Genomic DNA, 18,480 nt, shown 5'->3' on the forward strand with positions numbered 1-18,480 from the left:
ACCCATCTTGTCCAGTTTTTTTGTTGTTATTGGTTTTTTTGAGACAAGGTTTTTCCAGGGAGCCTTGGCTGTCCTGAAATTCTCTCAGTAGACCAGGGTGGACTTGAATTAACAGAGATCCACCTGTCTCAATCCCGAGTGCTGGAGTGAAAAGCATGCTCCACTACTACCCAGCACTTAATTATATGTATTAATGGTGCTTGGTGTGGTACCCTGACACATGTATACAGTGTGTACTAATCAAATAAGGGTAACTGGCATTCCCCTCACCTTAGAACTATCAATGTTTGAAGCTCTGATGTCCCCTTTTCTTTTTTCTTTCTTTTTCTTTTTCTTTTTCTTTTTTTCTTTTTTTTTTTTTTTTTGGATTTTCGAGACAGGGTTTTTCTATGTAGCTTTGGATACTATCCTGGAACTCACTCGGTAGACCAGTCTGGCCTCGAACTCACAGAGATCCGGATGCCTCTGCCTCCCGAGTGCTGGGATTAAAGGAGTGTGCCACCAACACCCGGTTAATGTGCCCTTTTCTAGATCTTCATGAAATATAAACTAGGGTATTCACAACTAGTCATTCCATTGCGGTGAGGAACACTTGCTGTATCTTATCCAGTATCCCTCTACCTAGCCTCCCCACCTTATCTATTATCTTTCTGAAACATTCAACTGATGAACCAGCCATTCTAATAATACAAGTGCTTAGCATACACCAAGTAACATATTTAAGTGCTCCATGGAACTAACAAGCTGAAACAGACTTGTATCTTGCCCTCCTAGTACTTGTAATCTGTCAAGGAATATAAGATAAATACATAATAAATTAAAGATATAGCTCAGTTGTGGAGGACCTGTTTAGCATTTATGAGCCATGGAGTTCTGTTCCCACACCAACTCCACTAACCCCTGGACTGGAAAGAACAGATATACAAATAAGCTAATCCTGTTACAAAAAGAAAGTAGCAAGTTAAGAAAATTGACAGGGCCAGGCATTGGTGGCACACTCCTTTAATACTAGCACTTGGGAGGCAGAGGCTGGCGGATCTCTGTGAGTTCGAAGCCAGCCTGGTCTACAGAGTGAGTTCCAGGACAGGATCCAAAGCAATACAGAGAAACCCTGTCTCGAAAAACCAAAAAAAAAAAAAAAAAAAAAAAAAAAAGGAGGAAAGAAAATTGACAGGAATGAAATTATTTCCAATGAGCTGATGAAGGATGGGGAATGTGGGGTGGGCAGGATTTGGTTACAAAACAAGTGGACAAAGGATATATTCGAGAAGGCAATAATAGCATAAGCAAAGGTAATCAGAAATAAGCATTATCCACACACTTGAGAACTAAATGCCAACCTTGTTCTTTTTGTATGTGAGACAGTGGATTAAACCCAGCATTCTACACACACTGGGCAAGCATCCTGACACTGAGTTATTTTATTTGCTATTTTGAGACAGGGTCTCACTAAGCTGCCCATACTAGTGCTGAACTCATAACACAGGTTGGCCTTGAATTTGCAATCCTCTTATCTCAGCTTCCCAAGTAGCTGGGAGTATAATACCTATGCCACCAGCCCTGGCTCCAACACCTCTATACTACTAATGCCGTTATTGTCCCCAGTTTAAAATGAGTCATTCAAGCACAGAGTTGCTAAGTGACTTCCCCCACTGCTGCCAATTAGTGATCGGCGAGCTGGAATTTCAACCCAAAGTCTGACTACAAATATATGGACTGGTTACTGCTGTGCTCAGATTTCACAAGCTACACCTGAAAGTCAGAGTAAAGGAGAGCCTACTCTTGCTGTATCGAAGAGGTTAGTGAAATAACATACTGACATTTTTTGAGTGGTATTTTTTTGAGACAGTGCCTCACTGTCTAGGTAGCCTTGGACTCTTGATCTTCCCACTTCGCTGTAGGTAGATGTATACCTCCTGCCCCGTCCATAGGTACTTCTTATACATCAGACACTAAGACTCTATCCCCACCTACATATAGTAATATGATTGAAAGCCAAAGTAGTTTGCGTACAATTCTGCTCCAGAATGGTGGTGACTCTCCATCTTCCATCACTTATAACTATGTCCTATTCTTCATTCCCATTTGCTACTATTGCACACATATAACCACCAATCACACAAAACTAAAACTAGTAATTGTTTCTGAGATGGGAGAAATTAAGATCTCCAGTTACTAACAGCTCCTAGTTCATAAATTAACATAAGTATGAGCAACAAAAAAACTGAATGCTGGCCAGGCAGTGATGGTACACACCTTTAATACCAGCACTCAGGAGGCAGAGGCAGGTGGATTTCTGTGAGTTCGAGACCAGCCTGGTCCACAAGAGATAGTTCCAGGACAGCCTCCAAAGCCACAGAGAAGCCCTGTCTCAAACCCCCCCAAACCCCCAAATGTTGGCACTATAAAGGATCCTGGTTTATGAGTTAATATGTACACTTAACACAGAGACTTCATATAACAAGAGAACTGTCCCTCAAATTCTCAGAGGATCAGCACCAGGATCCACTACAAATAACAAAATCTAGGATGCTCAAGTCCCTTTTTCAAAATGGTGCTACCTGCTTACAACTTATACATATCTTATAAATACTTTCAATCACCCCCACATTACTTATAATCCTTAAATATAAATGCTTTGTAAAAGGAATAGTGCATTGTTTACATTTTAATAACAAGACCAGGTCTGTGCACTATAAATGCAATTTTTGTGGCTCTGGTGACAAAACCAGGGTCTTGGGCATTCTAAGCAAAATTGTCTGCCACTAATCTTAAACCCCAGACCTTTTTACTTAATATTGACTCAAGATTGTTTTAATCCGTGTATGCAGGACCTAGAGAAACAAACAGCTGACTATGCTTATTAATGCTAGCTATTACTAATATAGACACTATTATAAAGATTCTTAATGAGGACTGTAGAGTGGGCTCAGCAGTTGGGAGCAGTAGCTGCTCTTCCAGGACCCGGGTTCAATTCCCAGCACCCACATGGCTGCTTGCAGTGGTTTATGGCTTTAGTTCCAGGGGATCTGGCACCCTCCCACAGACATGTATGCAGGCAAAACACCAATGCACGCAATCAAAAATATATTTTTTTAAAAAAGAATCTTAAGCTAGGTGGCGGCGGCGCATGCCTTTAATCCCAGTACTCGGGAGGCAGAGGCAGATGGATCACTGTGAGTTCAAAGCCATGCTAGTCTAAGAGTTTCAGGACAGCCAAGGCTACACAAAGTAACCCTGTCTCAAAAAACAGCGAAAAAGAATCTTAACTATAAATAATTTAAATGTTATGTGTAAACATGAGAATTGTTAAATAGAGAAAATATTACAAAAAATAATTATATGTGGAGTAATTAATTATAGTTAGTTTTTTTTAATATGAGTTCATTCTTTTTCCTAAATTAAAGTATATATAATGGCAGAATGGCAACTTACTCTGTGATTATTAATACAAGAGTCCAGCTCACAGAAAATCGAACTGACTCAGAAATGAACAAGAGTAAACAAGCTTTACTTTATAGTAGTCAAGGTTAAAAGTGAAAAGAAATCCAAATACCCCCACACATACACCTACCGCTGTTTAGACTTTCATATGCACTTCGCAGAGAAAGAACTTAACTTTAGAAAACAGTTGGTACTCACCACAGCAAAGATAAAGTCAAGATACTTAATTTGGCTGTTGTTCAGCCTAAGTTGAGCAGTTTGAGGATGACAGCTGCCAGTGAAGTTAGTTGTACTGGGGTTGATGTTAAAAATGAAAGGCGCCTTCAGGAGAATAAGCAGAAGGAAGGTACAGATTAACTAAAAGTCCATAGCGATGCCTTATACTCTGATGAAACCAGCTTCAATGTACAACAAAAACGCCTTTGTTTCAATATGTGAATTTGTAGTGTCTTACTTTCACAAGAACTTGGCACAAGCCCTCAAGCTATGACTCAGCCGACTTCAACAACAATAACAAGAGGGAAGCTTCCTCAGTAATGAGCCAAATAAAAACACATTTTTGCAGAGCACAAGAGCCATCTGTCTGGCTTGTTTCAATCACAGAATCCTGAAAATGGGATTTGTTCAACAGCCCTCCCCCTGGTGCCTCAATGAGGTACTGCAACCAAACAAGTACTTGAGAGCATAGCTATGCTCTCTGACTCATCAAATAGCCTTGCTCCAGCACACCAACCTACAATGTGGTTCAAAGAAAAGGGTGAAACAGTTTTGGTTTGGTTTTTTATTTCTGGTGGCGTTTGGATGGCACCCAGTGTCTTGTGCATGTTATGAAAGTGCTCCACCTCTTAACTACATCCATTCCCATGCCCAACTTAACTATGTATGCTGAGCTACTGAAGGCTGACAGAATCTAAACCATAAAGAAGCCTGTCAAGCCGGCAGGTATTCTTCTGGCCAAGATGCCTTGAAGGTGATATTAACTCTTCATGGCTATAGTCATTCCAAACTAAACAAAACGCAAGTCAACACCAAATCTGCATTTAAACTTGAATCATTCTAGTAACAGTTCTTAAGTCTATGATAGCCTATATATTACTTGAGATGGAAGTTTAAAAAAAAAAGGTTTACTAATAAAACAGACAGCCCTACCTTCTCCTCAGTGAGGTTCAGCTGCAGCCCCATGGTAGCCAACAGACAGGTAGCATTGCCATTACTAACGGAATAGTTTCCAACCTTTGGATTTGGAGGGGCTGTCGGAGTTGGAGTGGGCGTCGTAGTAGATGGCACAGTAGTATGAATGCTGGGTGCTGCAGTGGTGACAGGTCTGTCTTCCTCACACACAAATTCTAAAACAAAGGATAAAATAAGCTGTGGTAGTCGTCTTGCTTTATTAGGCCAGGGGAGAGCAAACTACTTCTCAGAGTTAGGTTTTCACTGTCTCCGAGCGTTAATTCAAGCAAATGAAGGCCTTGGTGCTATATTTCTAAAGTGGATTACACAGGGGTTCTTCCACTACTGTTTCATATACACATGATGTCTTGTGAGTTTTGACCAGAGTAGACAAACTCAGAATACATCAGAAGGTTGGAGCTACTCAAGTATGGCCACATACTCTTATTTTTCAGGCCCACAAAGCCCTTTATTTCAAAGAACTTCACCTGCCTCTGATGGGAAAGTCATAGCATGACTGAAAACACCCCCAACCCCAGCTAAAATGTTTTTCCTTCCAACATACAACCACTGTGAGGAAGGAAACTGCTTACCAAAAAATAGTTTGGAAATCATTAAGGGTTTTGAATACAAAGGAATCTTTTATTTCCATTCCCCCTACAGCAGGTCACAGGCACTTAAATCCCTTCTTAGGAAGTATCAGTAGTTTTCCAATAATGAATATGAAATTATTACATTTCTATTAAAAAACACATAATATTGTTTTAAAATCAACTTCCGAAAGGTCAAGGTTAGAACACAGAAATCTAATTTCTAAACTTTGGGCACAGAACTGCTAAGAGCACATGGCCAAGCAATTTGAGGAATTGTTCAATGGTCAGGTTTTACAGGCTGAAAACATCAAAGAAAGTATTTTTAAAAGACTATTCCAAGGGCTAGATAACTGGCTCAGCAGTTAAGACCACTATTTGTTCTTCCAGAGGATCTGAGTTCAAGTCCCAGCACCCACATGGTGGCTCAAAACTGTGTGTAGCTCCAGTTACAGGGGATCAGACAGCAGGCATACATATGGTACACAGACATGCATGCAGGTAAACCACGCATACCTACAAATTAAAAAACATCAAATGACCATTCAGAGCCAGGCATGGTGGTGTATGTCTTTAATGCAAGGAATGTAAGAAAGAGAAAGAGGCAAGTAGATCGATGTCTGGGAGTAGGAGGTCAGTCTGGTCTCTACAGTTCCAGGCCCTGGCTCACAAAAACCAAAAGCCATTCCAAGGCTGAGGCTGGAGACATACATAACTCAGCTGGTAAAGTATTTACTCTGCGAGTCTGAGACTTGAGATAAAACCCCAGAACTCCTATAGAAAATAAGCATAGAGGCATATGCTTTCAAACCAGTAGTGAAGGAGCGGGTAGCCACAGGGAGATTCCCACAACTCCCTGGCCCACCAGCCTAGCCTACTCAGTAGTTTCCAGGCCAGTAAGAGACCTTGTCAAGAACCTATGTGAAGGTACCTGAGAAGTTATACCCAAGATTACCTCCAGTGCATGCCCCCCCCCCGACACCATATCTTGTATATATCATAAATTTGCAAGTGAAATTAGCAGTAAGAAGGACTATCACTTTAACCCAGGCATGGTGGCCACACTTTTAGTCCCAGGAGGCAGAAGGTGGGTTTCTGAGTTCAAGGCCTGTCTGGACTACAGAACAACCTCTGGGACAGCCAGGACTATGAAGAGAAACCCTGTCTCAAAAAAACAAAAAAGAATTTCTACCATTTTAAAAATATTTAGACTGGCCAGGCGGTAGTGGTGCATCCTTTAATCCCAGAACTCTGCTGGCAGAAGCAGGGGATCTCTGTGAGTTTGAGGCCAGCCTGGTCTACAGAGCGAGTTCCAGGACAGTCAGGGTTACACAGAGAAACGCTGTCTCAAAAAAACAAGAAGTAAACTGTGCCTTAAGAAATGTTCTCAGATGATGACCTCAATGATACAGTCAGCCCTTAAAAATAAGAGCACATAATATAAATCCATACTTTGAGCACTCACCTTTTTTACTCAGTGTGCCGTTTTCAACAAAAGCTTGCAGATGAACATCCCAGTAGTTCTGGACCACAGAATCCTTAGTGACAGTTAATAAACTATTGCATCTAAAGATGTCATTCAATGGAATTTTGAATCTCTGAGCACTGATAACATCAACACTTCCTATAAAACAATATTAACAATGGCATTTCCAGGAAAACATGAGAAACTGTTAATACATTAACATACAAATGTAGGTTCTTTCCTTCTAGGCCTCCCCCCACCCCGACCATGCCAAATGTGGGGCATGTTGACAGGAATGACAAGTTCACTGTGGCTGAAACTGTAGGGAGCAGGGAAGGCAAGTAATAAGGGTTAAGTAAGACATCAGTAAGACTACAGGAATGGCTCAGTGGTTAAGAACACTGCCAGCTCTTCCAGAGTTCCAGAGTTCAGTCCCCAGCAACCACATGGAGGCTCTCAATGCTTGATTCCAGTTCCATATGATTTGACACCCTTTTCTAGCCTCTGTGGGCAACAGGCACAAATGGAGGCTTTCCACTTTAGCTGCTATTATTTTAATTATTTTGGGTGCATGTGCATTCATTTGCTATGGACATGAACACATATAGGGAGGTCAGAGGATAAGCTTCAGGAGATGGCTTTCTCTTCCTATCACAGGTTTCAGAGAGTCAACTCAGACTGTCACACTCGCACAGCAAGCACTTTTACACATGGAATGATCTGAACAGTCCCACATCAGTTTTTTTATACAATATATTCTGATCATGTTTTCCCCTCTCCCAACTCCTCCCTGACCGTCCCCACCTCCCTATTCACCCAACTTCATATTCTGTCTTCTCCTTACTCCCTCTCTCTTAAAATAAGCAAGAGCACAGCAATGAAAATTGAAACAAAAAAGTGTCAAAACAGAAAGTCCACAAAGAAACACACACACACACGCACACACACACGCACACACACACAACCAGGAGTCCATCTTTTTGCTGGCTAACTACCAGCAGATACCAATTACAAATATCTTGGTTGGGAGTGGGGCTTAAAAGAGGAAATAAGGCCAAATTTATTTTAAGGGCTGTAACAAATATGCAACAAAAAGTAGAGAAAAGCCCTAACTTTTAATTAACAGGGGAAACAGAAGGCCAATGGGCTATACTTAGGTAAAAAGTGAGGGTGGAAAAGAGGGGGTTGCCAACACTAAGAGAGTGATGAGCAGGAGGAAAGATCAAATTAAAAATGTCTCTCTAGGTAGGAGAGACCTTAGTGACTATAAGAAAGGAAGAGTGCTGAGAACATAGCTCAGGGGATACAGTGCTGGTACTTTACAGGTAGACCAGCAGCCCCAGGTTCAATACCCAGAACCCCACAAAATGAATGAGGAGGTGGATCCAAACAGGCAAGTACTGAAACCTCTGCCACTCCAGAGCTAGAAGCTGAAAGACTGGGACTTCAAGCTCATGCTTGACTTCAGCTGGCTAGAGGCCCACCTGGGCTTCATTACAAATGACAGATCTCTCCTCCTCCCTGGGCTGCTGAGATGGCTCAGGGAGAAAAGCGAGGGTTCACTTCTCAGGGCCTACATGAAGATGAGAGAACTGACCCCACAAAGTTGTTCTCTGACCCCCACATACACTCCCACACATCTTAACAGTGATGATAACAACTGTTTTTCAAAAGACAGTCTGATTAAACACAGATTTTTATAATCAATCTCTATTTTTGTGGTACTATTCACAAGTATGTTACATCAATTGTAATTTACTTATAAACTTATTCCTAGATGGAATTTGAACATGATTCCAGCTAGGCGGTAGTGGCGCATGCCTTTAATCCCAGCACTCAGGAGGCAGAGGCAGGCGGATCTCTGTGAGTTCGAGGCCAGCCTGGTGTACAGAGCGAGTCCCAGGACAGGCTCCAAAACAATACAGAGAAACCCTGTCTCGAAAAAACAAAAAAAGAAAAATAAAGATGATTCCATTTCAGGAAATCTCTAGATAAAAAAGTTATACCGCTGTGAACAGTTTTCACTGGAATGCCTACAGTGAAAATTCAAAATACTGATTTCATACAAATCTAAACGGCTTAGTCTCTTGGAGAAACAGAAAAGGCATTAATGATCATTAATACAGGCCTTCTGTGCCTCATCATAAAACAAGGTATCCACTTAATGCTATCTTGGCACCCCCTAATGGGCAGATGAGGTTTGAGAGTTTTTTAAAATTTGAATTTGTTTTCCTAAATTTGTTGCCTTCTTTTTCTTATCAAAAAGGAACAGATGTGAACTTGCTATATAAAGACAGACCTCAAAACACAATGAAGGGGAAACAGGGTGCGGTGGTGCATGCCTTTACTTCCACAACTCAGGAAACAGGCAGATGGATCTCTGTATGGTTGATGCCAGCCTGGTCTACATAGTTGAGTTCCAGACCAGCCAGAACTACTTGGTGAGACCCTGTTTCAAAACAAATTAAACAAACAAACAAAAACAATGATGGAGGTGCAGGGCCCAAGCTTTTAATCCCAGCATTTGGGAGGTGGGGCAGGTGAATCTCTTGAGTTTGAGGCCAGCCTGGTCTACAGAGTGAGTTCCAGGACAGTCAGAGCTGTGGCACAGAGAAACTGTGTCTTGAAAAAAAAACTGATGGGGTAAAAAGTTCTAGACATATTAGGGTTATACTATGAAACTATATAAAAATTACAACTATTATTTTTGAACACAGATAATATTACACAGGAATGACACACCCTGAATTTATGAGGCTGGTTGCTTCTAGCAGGCAGGGAGGAAAGTGTACCTGAGGACTACCTTAAATAGATCTGTAAAGTTTGTTTCTTTAAAATAATGAAGCAAGCCGGGCGTTGGTGGCACACGCCTTTAATCCCAGCACTCGGGAGGCAGAGGCAGGCAGATCTTTGTGAGTTCGAGGCCAGCCTGGTCTACAGAGCGAGTTCCAGGACAGCCTCCAAAACAATACAGAGAAACCCTGTCTCGAAAAACCAAAAAAATAATGAAGCAGCCATTTAAAAACTACATTTATTAGGCCAGGCACACTCCTTTAATCCCAGGACCCAGGAGGCAGAGGCAGACAGATTCTGTGAATTGAAGACCAACCTGGTCTACATAGGGAATTCCAGGACACCTAGGGCTATACAGTAAGGCTGTCTAACATAAAAAATTAATTCTGAGCAATGAGTCTCTGTAGGTCTGCTATTTTATTCTCTCTAGCTTTTTTGTATTTTAATCATGAAAACATTTTGACTAGCAGCTTCAAAGTTACTTCAATTATTAAATGCCTAAAATTAGTATTTCAAAATAGTAAATTATTTCAAAGACAATTCCCAAAAGTGCATGTAAGGAAAGTATTTTTAATTCCAAACAGTTATAATAAATACATTATTATACAGAATACAGTCATAGAAAAATTCATCAAACACTAGTTTAAAAACAAGGAAGGAGGCAACATGTCAATGATTTTATCTGTCAGACTAAAGCCATCTTCCTTTAACAGTTGACCACGTGGTTGGGGCATGCATTACATCATCTCCTGATTATTATAACAGCCTCTGAAGCTGGCTTCTCTGCTTGTAGTCTCCTCACTTCCAAATTAACCGGGCAGTATATTCTCTAGAAGCCATTCCCTCTGCTTTGCTTGTATCGTTTTCTGGCTAAGGAAACCTGCCACAGTCTCCCTGGTGCCTACCCCATCATGCTAACGGCCTTTTCTTGGCTTCCCAGGACCCCTATAATGAGGCCACTGCACTGAGCCAACGGTCTTTGCCTCCTGCTACACGTACAGACAGCCTGGGTTTAATCAGGCAATGGCTGCTGTGCATCCTCTGCTTCCCCCTGGTGGAAACACTCTGCTCAAGGTTTTCCACTTACTCACATTGTACCGTTAGCGGCTGCAACTCAGGCCCCATTTCTCCAGCAAGCTCTTTTACTCCTCCATCATAAACTGACCTCTCTTTCTGTTTCCAACCTCTTCTCTCTCTGCCCCTCATCAGGACCACTAGTGAGAACACTCAGAAAGTAGGCACGCAGCCCAGAGATCAACAGAGGCAATTGCAGAATGCATACTACATTCTAAATTTACTGTGTGCTTTTATGGTGTTGAGAAAGAGAGCCTAGAACTTTCCTCCCATACTCAGAAAAGATTTATGAAGTCTCTACCTACTCAAACAGAAACCACAAACAAAAAATTCAGACTGAGCTCCGTGTTCTTCCTATCACTTGGAAAAGCAAATAAGCTTTGTCTTCCTCAATGATTTCCAAACCACTTGCAAGTCAAGGACAAATCTTATCCTAGTTATTACAGATAATGCCTCACCCACAGAGAGGGTATCTAAAATAGACAATAAGCTCTTGCCTCAGTTATTCTTTCAAATTAAGAGATTAGCCAAATTAAAACTTGGATTTGCACAAGAAAACCCATAGCATCAACTAACCTGGGTTCCCAGGGACTCACAGAGACTGACGTGACAACCAGGGAGCCTGCATGGGACTGACCTAGACCCTCTGTCCATGTGACAGGTGTGTAGTTTGGTCTTCTTGTGGGAACACAGGCCGTCTCTGACTCTGTTGCCTGCTTTCAGGACCCTTTCCTCCTACTGTGCTGCCTCATTCGGCCTTGATAGAAGAGGAGATGCTCAGTCTCACTGAATTTGATATTCCATGGCTGCCTTATAGCCATGGAAGGCCCCCCTTTTCTTAAAAGAAACAGGAAAACTGGAAATGGGGAGACTGGGAGAAGAGGAGGGAGGGAAAGCAGCAGTTGGGGTATAAAAATAATTTTAAAACGCTTGGGTTTGATTTTCAAGTCCTAGTTTGCGCTAGCTCTGAAGTTTAACATGAAACTTATTCACTTCTGAGTCTTTGGTGGGGGCAGGGTGGAGACAGAATTTCTCTGTATAGTCCTGACTGTCCTGGAACTTGGTTCTGTAGACCAGGTGGGCTTTGAACTCATTTACCTGCCTCTGCCTCAAGAGTGCTGGAATTAAAGGCATGCGTCACCACCACCTGGCACACTTTGGAGTCTTTAAGGCATGATTTTTCCATCCACCAGTCCAAAGATATTATTAAACGCCAGATGTAGGCACCTGATGTTGATCTGTTAGTGTTTGTGCAGTCAGAATGGCATACTACATGTGAGAGGTAATTACTACTCCAGACACCATATTAATCTTATCTCATGGGAGGAAGTTGAAAGGAGAGAACTATGTCCCTAATAAAATCAGCATCATAAATTGAACATGGTGGTGTGCAAACACCCATAACCTCAATACTTCAGGGTGCTGCAATAAGAGGAGTGTGTATTATAGGTCAGTCTGGCTTGGAGAGACAAAAGAACTTAAAATCTCCACTATACACACTTTCAAAACACCTTAATGCATATTTGTTTTAAGAATAACAAGATAGCCAGGCACTGGTGGTGCACACCATTAATTCCAGCACTCGGGAGGCAGAGGCAGGTAGATATCTGTGAGTTCGAGGTCTGCCTGGTCTACAAGAGTTCCAGGACAGCCAGGACTGTTAAACAAAGAAACCCTGTCTCACAAAACCAAAAAGGAAAAAAAGAATGACAAGACTGGCCTAATTATCTAAGTTGTTCTTGACCTGAAGTTGTCTCAAAATAGCAAATGTTGACCTTAGTTAACTTTAATCCCTATTTATCTTTCAAGTAAAAGTGCATCCTAATAGTAAAGAGATCTGAAGGGGAGGTATTTCTTCTAATCTCAAATTACTGAACTTGTATACTTTCAGTTAGTAAAGAATTTTCTCATTCATTTAACATCTGCTGAGTGTCCATAATAAGTGTATGAACTCTATCGCCAAGTAAGCTTTGCTTCAAACGCTAGCTTTTCACTCACTAAATTTGGAGCCTTTTGCAAAAGTCACCAAGCCTTGTTCCCTTTACTTACCTCCCAGGGTTGCTATAAATTGTACGCTCACTAAAACACTGCGTGTGACAATCAGGTAATCAATGGTATAGAGTAACACACTCCAGCAATGACAGTCAATATCACTTTGTGCCCAACACTCTTCTATTCACAGAGTCAGGACTGAGATTGGTAAGAAAACTGATTTTTCATTTTTATTAAGACAAATGGGCATATTAATGATTATTTTGTTATATTTTTGTTACTACCAAAAGCAAGAGAATGTAACATAAACCAATTCTGAAGGTTACCTTTATGGGCAGCACCAGGAAATGTTGTGTTATCACTAGTATTGTAGGAAATTGAGATGTTGTCAATAAAATAATGAGATGCATCCTTGGTAAAAGTCACATTCCAAGAGACAGCGGATCCAAATTGCACAGCTATTTTAGCGCCACTCCGGTCATCACCACAGCTGCTTCCATTATATGTCACGTTGTGAGGTTCTGAAATGGTTACTGTTTTCTGAAAGATAAAAAAAAATTTAGAACTGGCTGAGAAAAACCAGCCGTGAGCCCAGCACCTTTGCCTGTGTGTATATTGCTATGAAAAGCGATCTCAGCTTCTTGAGTTCCACACCAGGTATCTGGACAAGTCCGTATATGTCTAAAGAAGATGGGAAAAGCTACCCGAGTCTTCTAATCTAGCCGCTCGCTCATTTCTGCAGACTTGGAGACGGAGTTCAGGGTCTCATGCACAATGGGCAAGTGTTCTACCACTGAGCAATTTCCCAGCTCGTACTATTTTTGTAAGTGATGCTATAGAGAAGGCCTTAACAAAATGAAAATAAGGCAAAAAGACCAAGAAAAGAACAACAAAAAGGCAGACAGAAATAGCAAACTAGTTCTTAGAAGCCGGGAACTGGACAGATGGCTCTGTGGTTAAGAGCACTGGCTGCTTATCCACAGCACCCAGATTGGATTCACAGAATCCACACTGGGCTCACAACTGTCTGGAACTCCAGTTCCAGGGAAAGCAATGCCCTTCTCTGTCCTCTTCTGGCACCAGGAAAGAGTGGCACACAAACATACATAGAAAAAAATTTAAATCCACATATCCATATATACACACAAAATTTTTTAAAGATGAAAAAAAGAAATTCAAGATTTAATGTTAGTGTGTTATTTTAGAAATGGTTAAAACTGAAATACCATGAAGACTTTCCTCATTGGCATATAACCGTATCCAAGGAAAACGCCAAAAAAAAAATGAATTGAAAGCATCCACTCCAGGTGGATAAGAGTATAATCCTTTTTGAAAACATAGGATTTAAGTGTTAGGTCAATTAACATGAAATCTTATTTTGTACACATATATCTAAATGGTAAAAAAAAAGTCTAAACATGAAGACAGGCGTAGTGGTGCACACCTTTAATCTCAGTACTCAAGAGGCAAAGGCAGGCGGATCTCTGAGTTTAAGGCCAACCTGGTCCAGAGTTCCAGGACACCCAGGGTTGCATAGAGAAAACCTGCCTCAAACAAAACAACAAAAAGAGCCTAAATATATATAAATCCCTACTATAAAACTCAAGACAAATATGGGACTGGGAAGTAGTACAGTGACAAAGTACTTACCTAGCACCTAAGAGGCTCTGGGTTCAAACCCCAGCACCACCACCAAAACAAACAAACTGTTTACTATAAGGGATTAGAAAGATTCCCCAGTGTTTAACAGCAGTGGCTACTACTCTTCCAGGGGATTCCCAGAACCCACATGGCAGCTCACTCTCATCTGTAACTCTGGTTCCACAGGATTTGATGCTGTCTATTGACCTCTAAGGACACTATACGAACATACACAGATACCCATTCAGGCAAACCACCCATATACATAAAAAGTAAATCTCAAAAATGACAAATGTTTACTTACATAGGTTTTGTTTGTTGTAGTTTCATAAGATATTGTGAAATTCATCTCCCATTTTGCAAAAAGGCAAGTACCTTTCAAATCTTTCAAATTAAGTTCCAATGCATAGGACTTAACAGCTCCTAGATTTAAAAAAAATTGAACAATATAAGATAAAAATAAATTCTAGCTACTGCTGAAGTTCAACTCTAAAATGAAACCCATACGTTCAAGTATATGGTGTCCTGGTAGTTACTTTCTTTGTAGTTTTTAACAGAGCACTAGTAATTAAGGTACCATTTTCTCTTCTGGAAATAAACGGCTGCTAGATCCTTGATGCTTAGGTGATGGCAGAAAGTAGCGACTTTCGATTCCCACATTCACTTGTACCTTATTAGTTCAGTTTTTTCCTGTTTTTTTTTTTTAACGAAACAGGGTTTCTCTGTATTGTTTTGGAGGCTATCGGTCCAGCCGGGCCTCGAAATCCCAGAGATCCGCCTGCCTCTGCCTCCTGAGTGCTGGGATTAAAGGCGTGCGCCACCACTGCCCTTAGTTCAGTTTTTGACAATTACAGTTGCCTTTTTGCTGTTCTTGCTTGTTTTTTGCAGTGCTGTTGATCAAACCAGGGCTTCACGTACTGGCAAGTGCTCTACTGAGCCACACTCAATGCTTCTTTTAGTTTTGGGGGTAGCTAAGGTAGGGGAAAGTTTGGAAGGAAGATTAAACTTCTGTTTCTCACCGGGCGTTGGTGGGGCATGCCTTTAATCCCAGCACTCGGGAGGCAGAGGCAGGTAGATCTCTGTGAGTTCGAGACCAGCCTGGTCTTTAATAAGAGCAAGTTCCAGGACAGCCTCCAAAGCCACAGAGAAACCCTGACTCAAAAAACAAAAACAAAAACAAAACCCTCTTACTTCTCTCAAATCTATCAGTGAAACTTTCTCTGCAATAATGATAGGTCAGATGTCTTATGCTCTCCCTCAGAATTGTGTTGTCAACTGGATGCTATGACACATGGAAGTCTTCTCAAATGATTTTTCTGATATGATCAGGGTTAGCTTTTCTAAATACTGTATCGCAAGACCCAAGAAGCATCATCTCAACAGGCTGTCAGAGCCTAGATCCGTAAGAAAAGTCAATCTTTACAAATGCAGATTTCATAAATTTATTTCAGCCTACAATTAAACTGAGTGTCAGGAGATGGTGTCACGCCTTGAATCCCAGCACTTGGAAGGCAGAGGTGGGTGGATCCCAGTGAATTTGAAGGCAGCCTGATCTACAGAATGAGTTCCAGGACAGCCAGAACTATTACACAGAGAAAACCTCTCGAACAACCAAAACGAAAACAACAACAAAAAAACTGAATTGAATAAAAAGCTGATGAACCTTTCACATGGACCCACAATTCCTTCCTAAATTCTCAACCTGCTCCTTTTGTAAATGGAGAAACTTTTCAGGCAGAAATGCTTTGGGACTTTTCACCTAACTTAACTCTCATGTATACTTAAAGGTTACTGAACTTAAACTCAACTGCTTAAAGCTTCAATATTCTAATGGAGAAGGGGGAAATATACCAGCAAATACACCTGCAGCATACATAACAGGCAACCCTATGAGAATTGTCTTGCCTGTCTTATACATTACCCAAGGGGAAAGTTGTTTCCTGTTAAGATAGCTGCACACCCTTTAATTCTATCCGACCAGTCCAGTGTCATCTACAGGTAGGGACATGTTATTAGACTAGAGAAAACTCCTGCGAGGAATACCAAACTGGCATGCCTCGGCACCAACTTTCATGCTGCTGAGACCTGGCTGCCTTAGCAAGCCCAAACAGTTTGCTAAAGCTTGTGGTTGCTGACAGGGACTAAGTACTGGCAAGGATACATAAAGACCTTGTATGAGGGACACAGGTTTTTGCCACCGTTCTTTTCTCCATAGCCATGGGATGGAACTGTCAAGCAGATCCAAGTCTACCCTGCAGAGTGCTGCTGAGAACTCCAGCTTACAATTTTCCCAGTCATCTGAAGGTTTGGTGTGCCTGTGCTCACTCCCTACGCTTGGCATAAAGTCCCTAGCTTGTGTTCCTGGTATAAAGCCTACTGGATCATGATATATGACCTTTTAAATAATTTGCTGGATTCAATTTGCTATTGTTTCATTAATAATTTTGCGTCTATATTTACTACAGGTATCAGTGTACAGCTCTCTTTTATTGTACTCCTTAGAAGTTGAGGCTGGAATTGTGGTCACAAGAAACTAGGCAGAGTAGATGGAGATCGAGTTACAATTAGGACAATTAGGAGTGAGAAACCCTGATGTGCTTCAGTGCACTACACAGTGGGGTGAATACAGACAGAAGCAATGCTTCACAAAGAAAGGATTTTCAAAACTTTCCCTATAGAGGTGAGCAACGCCAGGAATCAATGTTTAGTTTGAGTCTTTAAAAATCATACAATACTCATATGTGTAAAAATCATAATACCTCATTTTATTGTGTACAATTTTGTTTCATGTATTAGTTAAAATCAATTTTTAAATAAATGGTACTCTTCTTCTACTCAAACCACTCAAACTATTAGGAAAATAATTGAGGGGGCTGGAGAGATGGCTCAGAGGTTAAGAGCACTGACTGCTCTTCCAGAGGCCCTGAGTTCAATTCCCAGCAACCACTTGGTAGCTCACAACCATCTGTAATGAGATCTGGTGCCCTGTTCTGGCCTGCAGGCATACATGCAGGTAGAACACTGTACACATAATAAATAAATCTTTTTAAAAAAAGGAAATAATTGAGAATCCAGGCATGGTGGTGCACACTTAAAACTCAACATTCAGCAGGCTGAGGCATGAGGCTGCAGGTTATGGCTAAAAGCATCTGTCGTTCTTTCAGAGGACAGGTATTCAATTCCTAGTACCCACATGGCAGCTCACAGTTCCAGGGATCCCATGCCCTCTTCTGGCTTCTGTGGGCACATAATTATATACATGCAAAGCACTAATATACATAAAAACAAATGTGAAATACTAAGCAACAAAGGATACGCTGGAGAAATGGCTCAGTGGTCAAGAGCATTAGATGCTGTTCCTGAGTTTGAGTCCCAGAACCCCATGGTGGCTCCAAACAGCCTGTAACTGCAGCTCCTGATATCCTCTTCCGATCTCGGCTGCACTAGGAACACAAGTGAGGCACAGACATGCACACAGGCAAACCGCCACGCCCATAAATTAAATTTTAAAAATGTAAAGAGGCTGAGGCAGGTGAATTACATGTTCAGAGCTAACCTAAGCTACAAAGAAAGATGGTCTCAAAAACAGTATTTGGAGGCAGGAGGATCCCTATGAGTTTACGGCCAAAATGGACTACAGAGCAAGTTCCAGTACAGCCAGGGCTGTTACACAAAGGAATGCTATTTTAGGAAAAAAAATTATGGAAAATAAGTATCTCATATGGCAATTATTCTCAAAGATATTAAAGTAACAGAAAGAAAGTTGTGTAGATAGTAATGGGAACATTTTGCCCAAGGTGAGAAAATAAAGATTTTAAGAAGAGTTCGGGTGGCAAGCGGTGGTGGCGCACGCCTTTAATCCCAGCACTCGGGAGGCAGAGGCAGGAGGATCTCTGTGAGTTCGAGGCCAGCCTGGTCTACAAGAGCTAGTTCCAGGACAGCCTCCAAAGTCACAGAGAAACCCTGTCTCGGAAAAACAAAAACAAAAACAAAAACAAACAAGCAAAACAAATACCAAAAAAAAAAAAAAAACAAGAACAAGAAGAGTTCGGGTAGTTGTTCACATTTATCACTTACAATCAAACCCAAGATAGCTAATCTACCTCCTGAAGACTGGAAACAGGAATGCCCTGGAAATGACACTTACCAACCCATCCCTCTCCAAGCCCACCAATATAGTGGTTGCTTTTACTCCAAGGCTTATCAACTCAACAAGTTCAAAATCCACCTTCATTCTTTTACCTCCCCCTCCAAATGGCTTCCCTCCTCACCCCCATCCCTTGAAATAGAAAAGCAAAGTCTGAGATTTTC

General features: G+C 41.3%; 1 protein-coding gene across 3 annotated transcripts in view; it reads right to left on the reverse strand.

The window, feature by feature from the left end:
- Positions 1-18,480, reverse strand: part of Lamp2 (lysosomal associated membrane protein 2) — a 49,337-nt gene that overhangs the window by 18,921 nt on the left and 11,936 nt on the right. For all 3 annotated transcript variants that reach the window (XM_021234703.2, XM_013122800.3, XM_013122801.3), the window contains exons 2-6: positions 14,474-14,592; positions 12,855-13,068; positions 6,670-6,828; positions 4,594-4,790; positions 3,643-3,765 (exon numbers count right to left, since the gene is read on the reverse strand). In XM_021234703.2, the coding sequence (XP_021090362.1) occupies positions 3,643-3,765; positions 4,594-4,790; positions 6,670-6,828; positions 12,855-13,068; positions 14,474-14,592 (812 nt within the window). The remainder of the gene's footprint in view (positions 1-3,642; positions 3,766-4,593; positions 4,791-6,669; positions 6,829-12,854; positions 13,069-14,473; positions 14,593-18,480) is intronic.

The sequence above is a fragment of the Mesocricetus auratus genome, unplaced genomic scaffold, assembly GCF_017639785.1.
Source record: "Mesocricetus auratus isolate SY011 unplaced genomic scaffold, BCM_Maur_2.0 Super-Scaffold_100003, whole genome shotgun sequence".
NCBI classification, from domain to species: domain Eukaryota; kingdom Metazoa; phylum Chordata; class Mammalia; order Rodentia; family Cricetidae; genus Mesocricetus; species Mesocricetus auratus.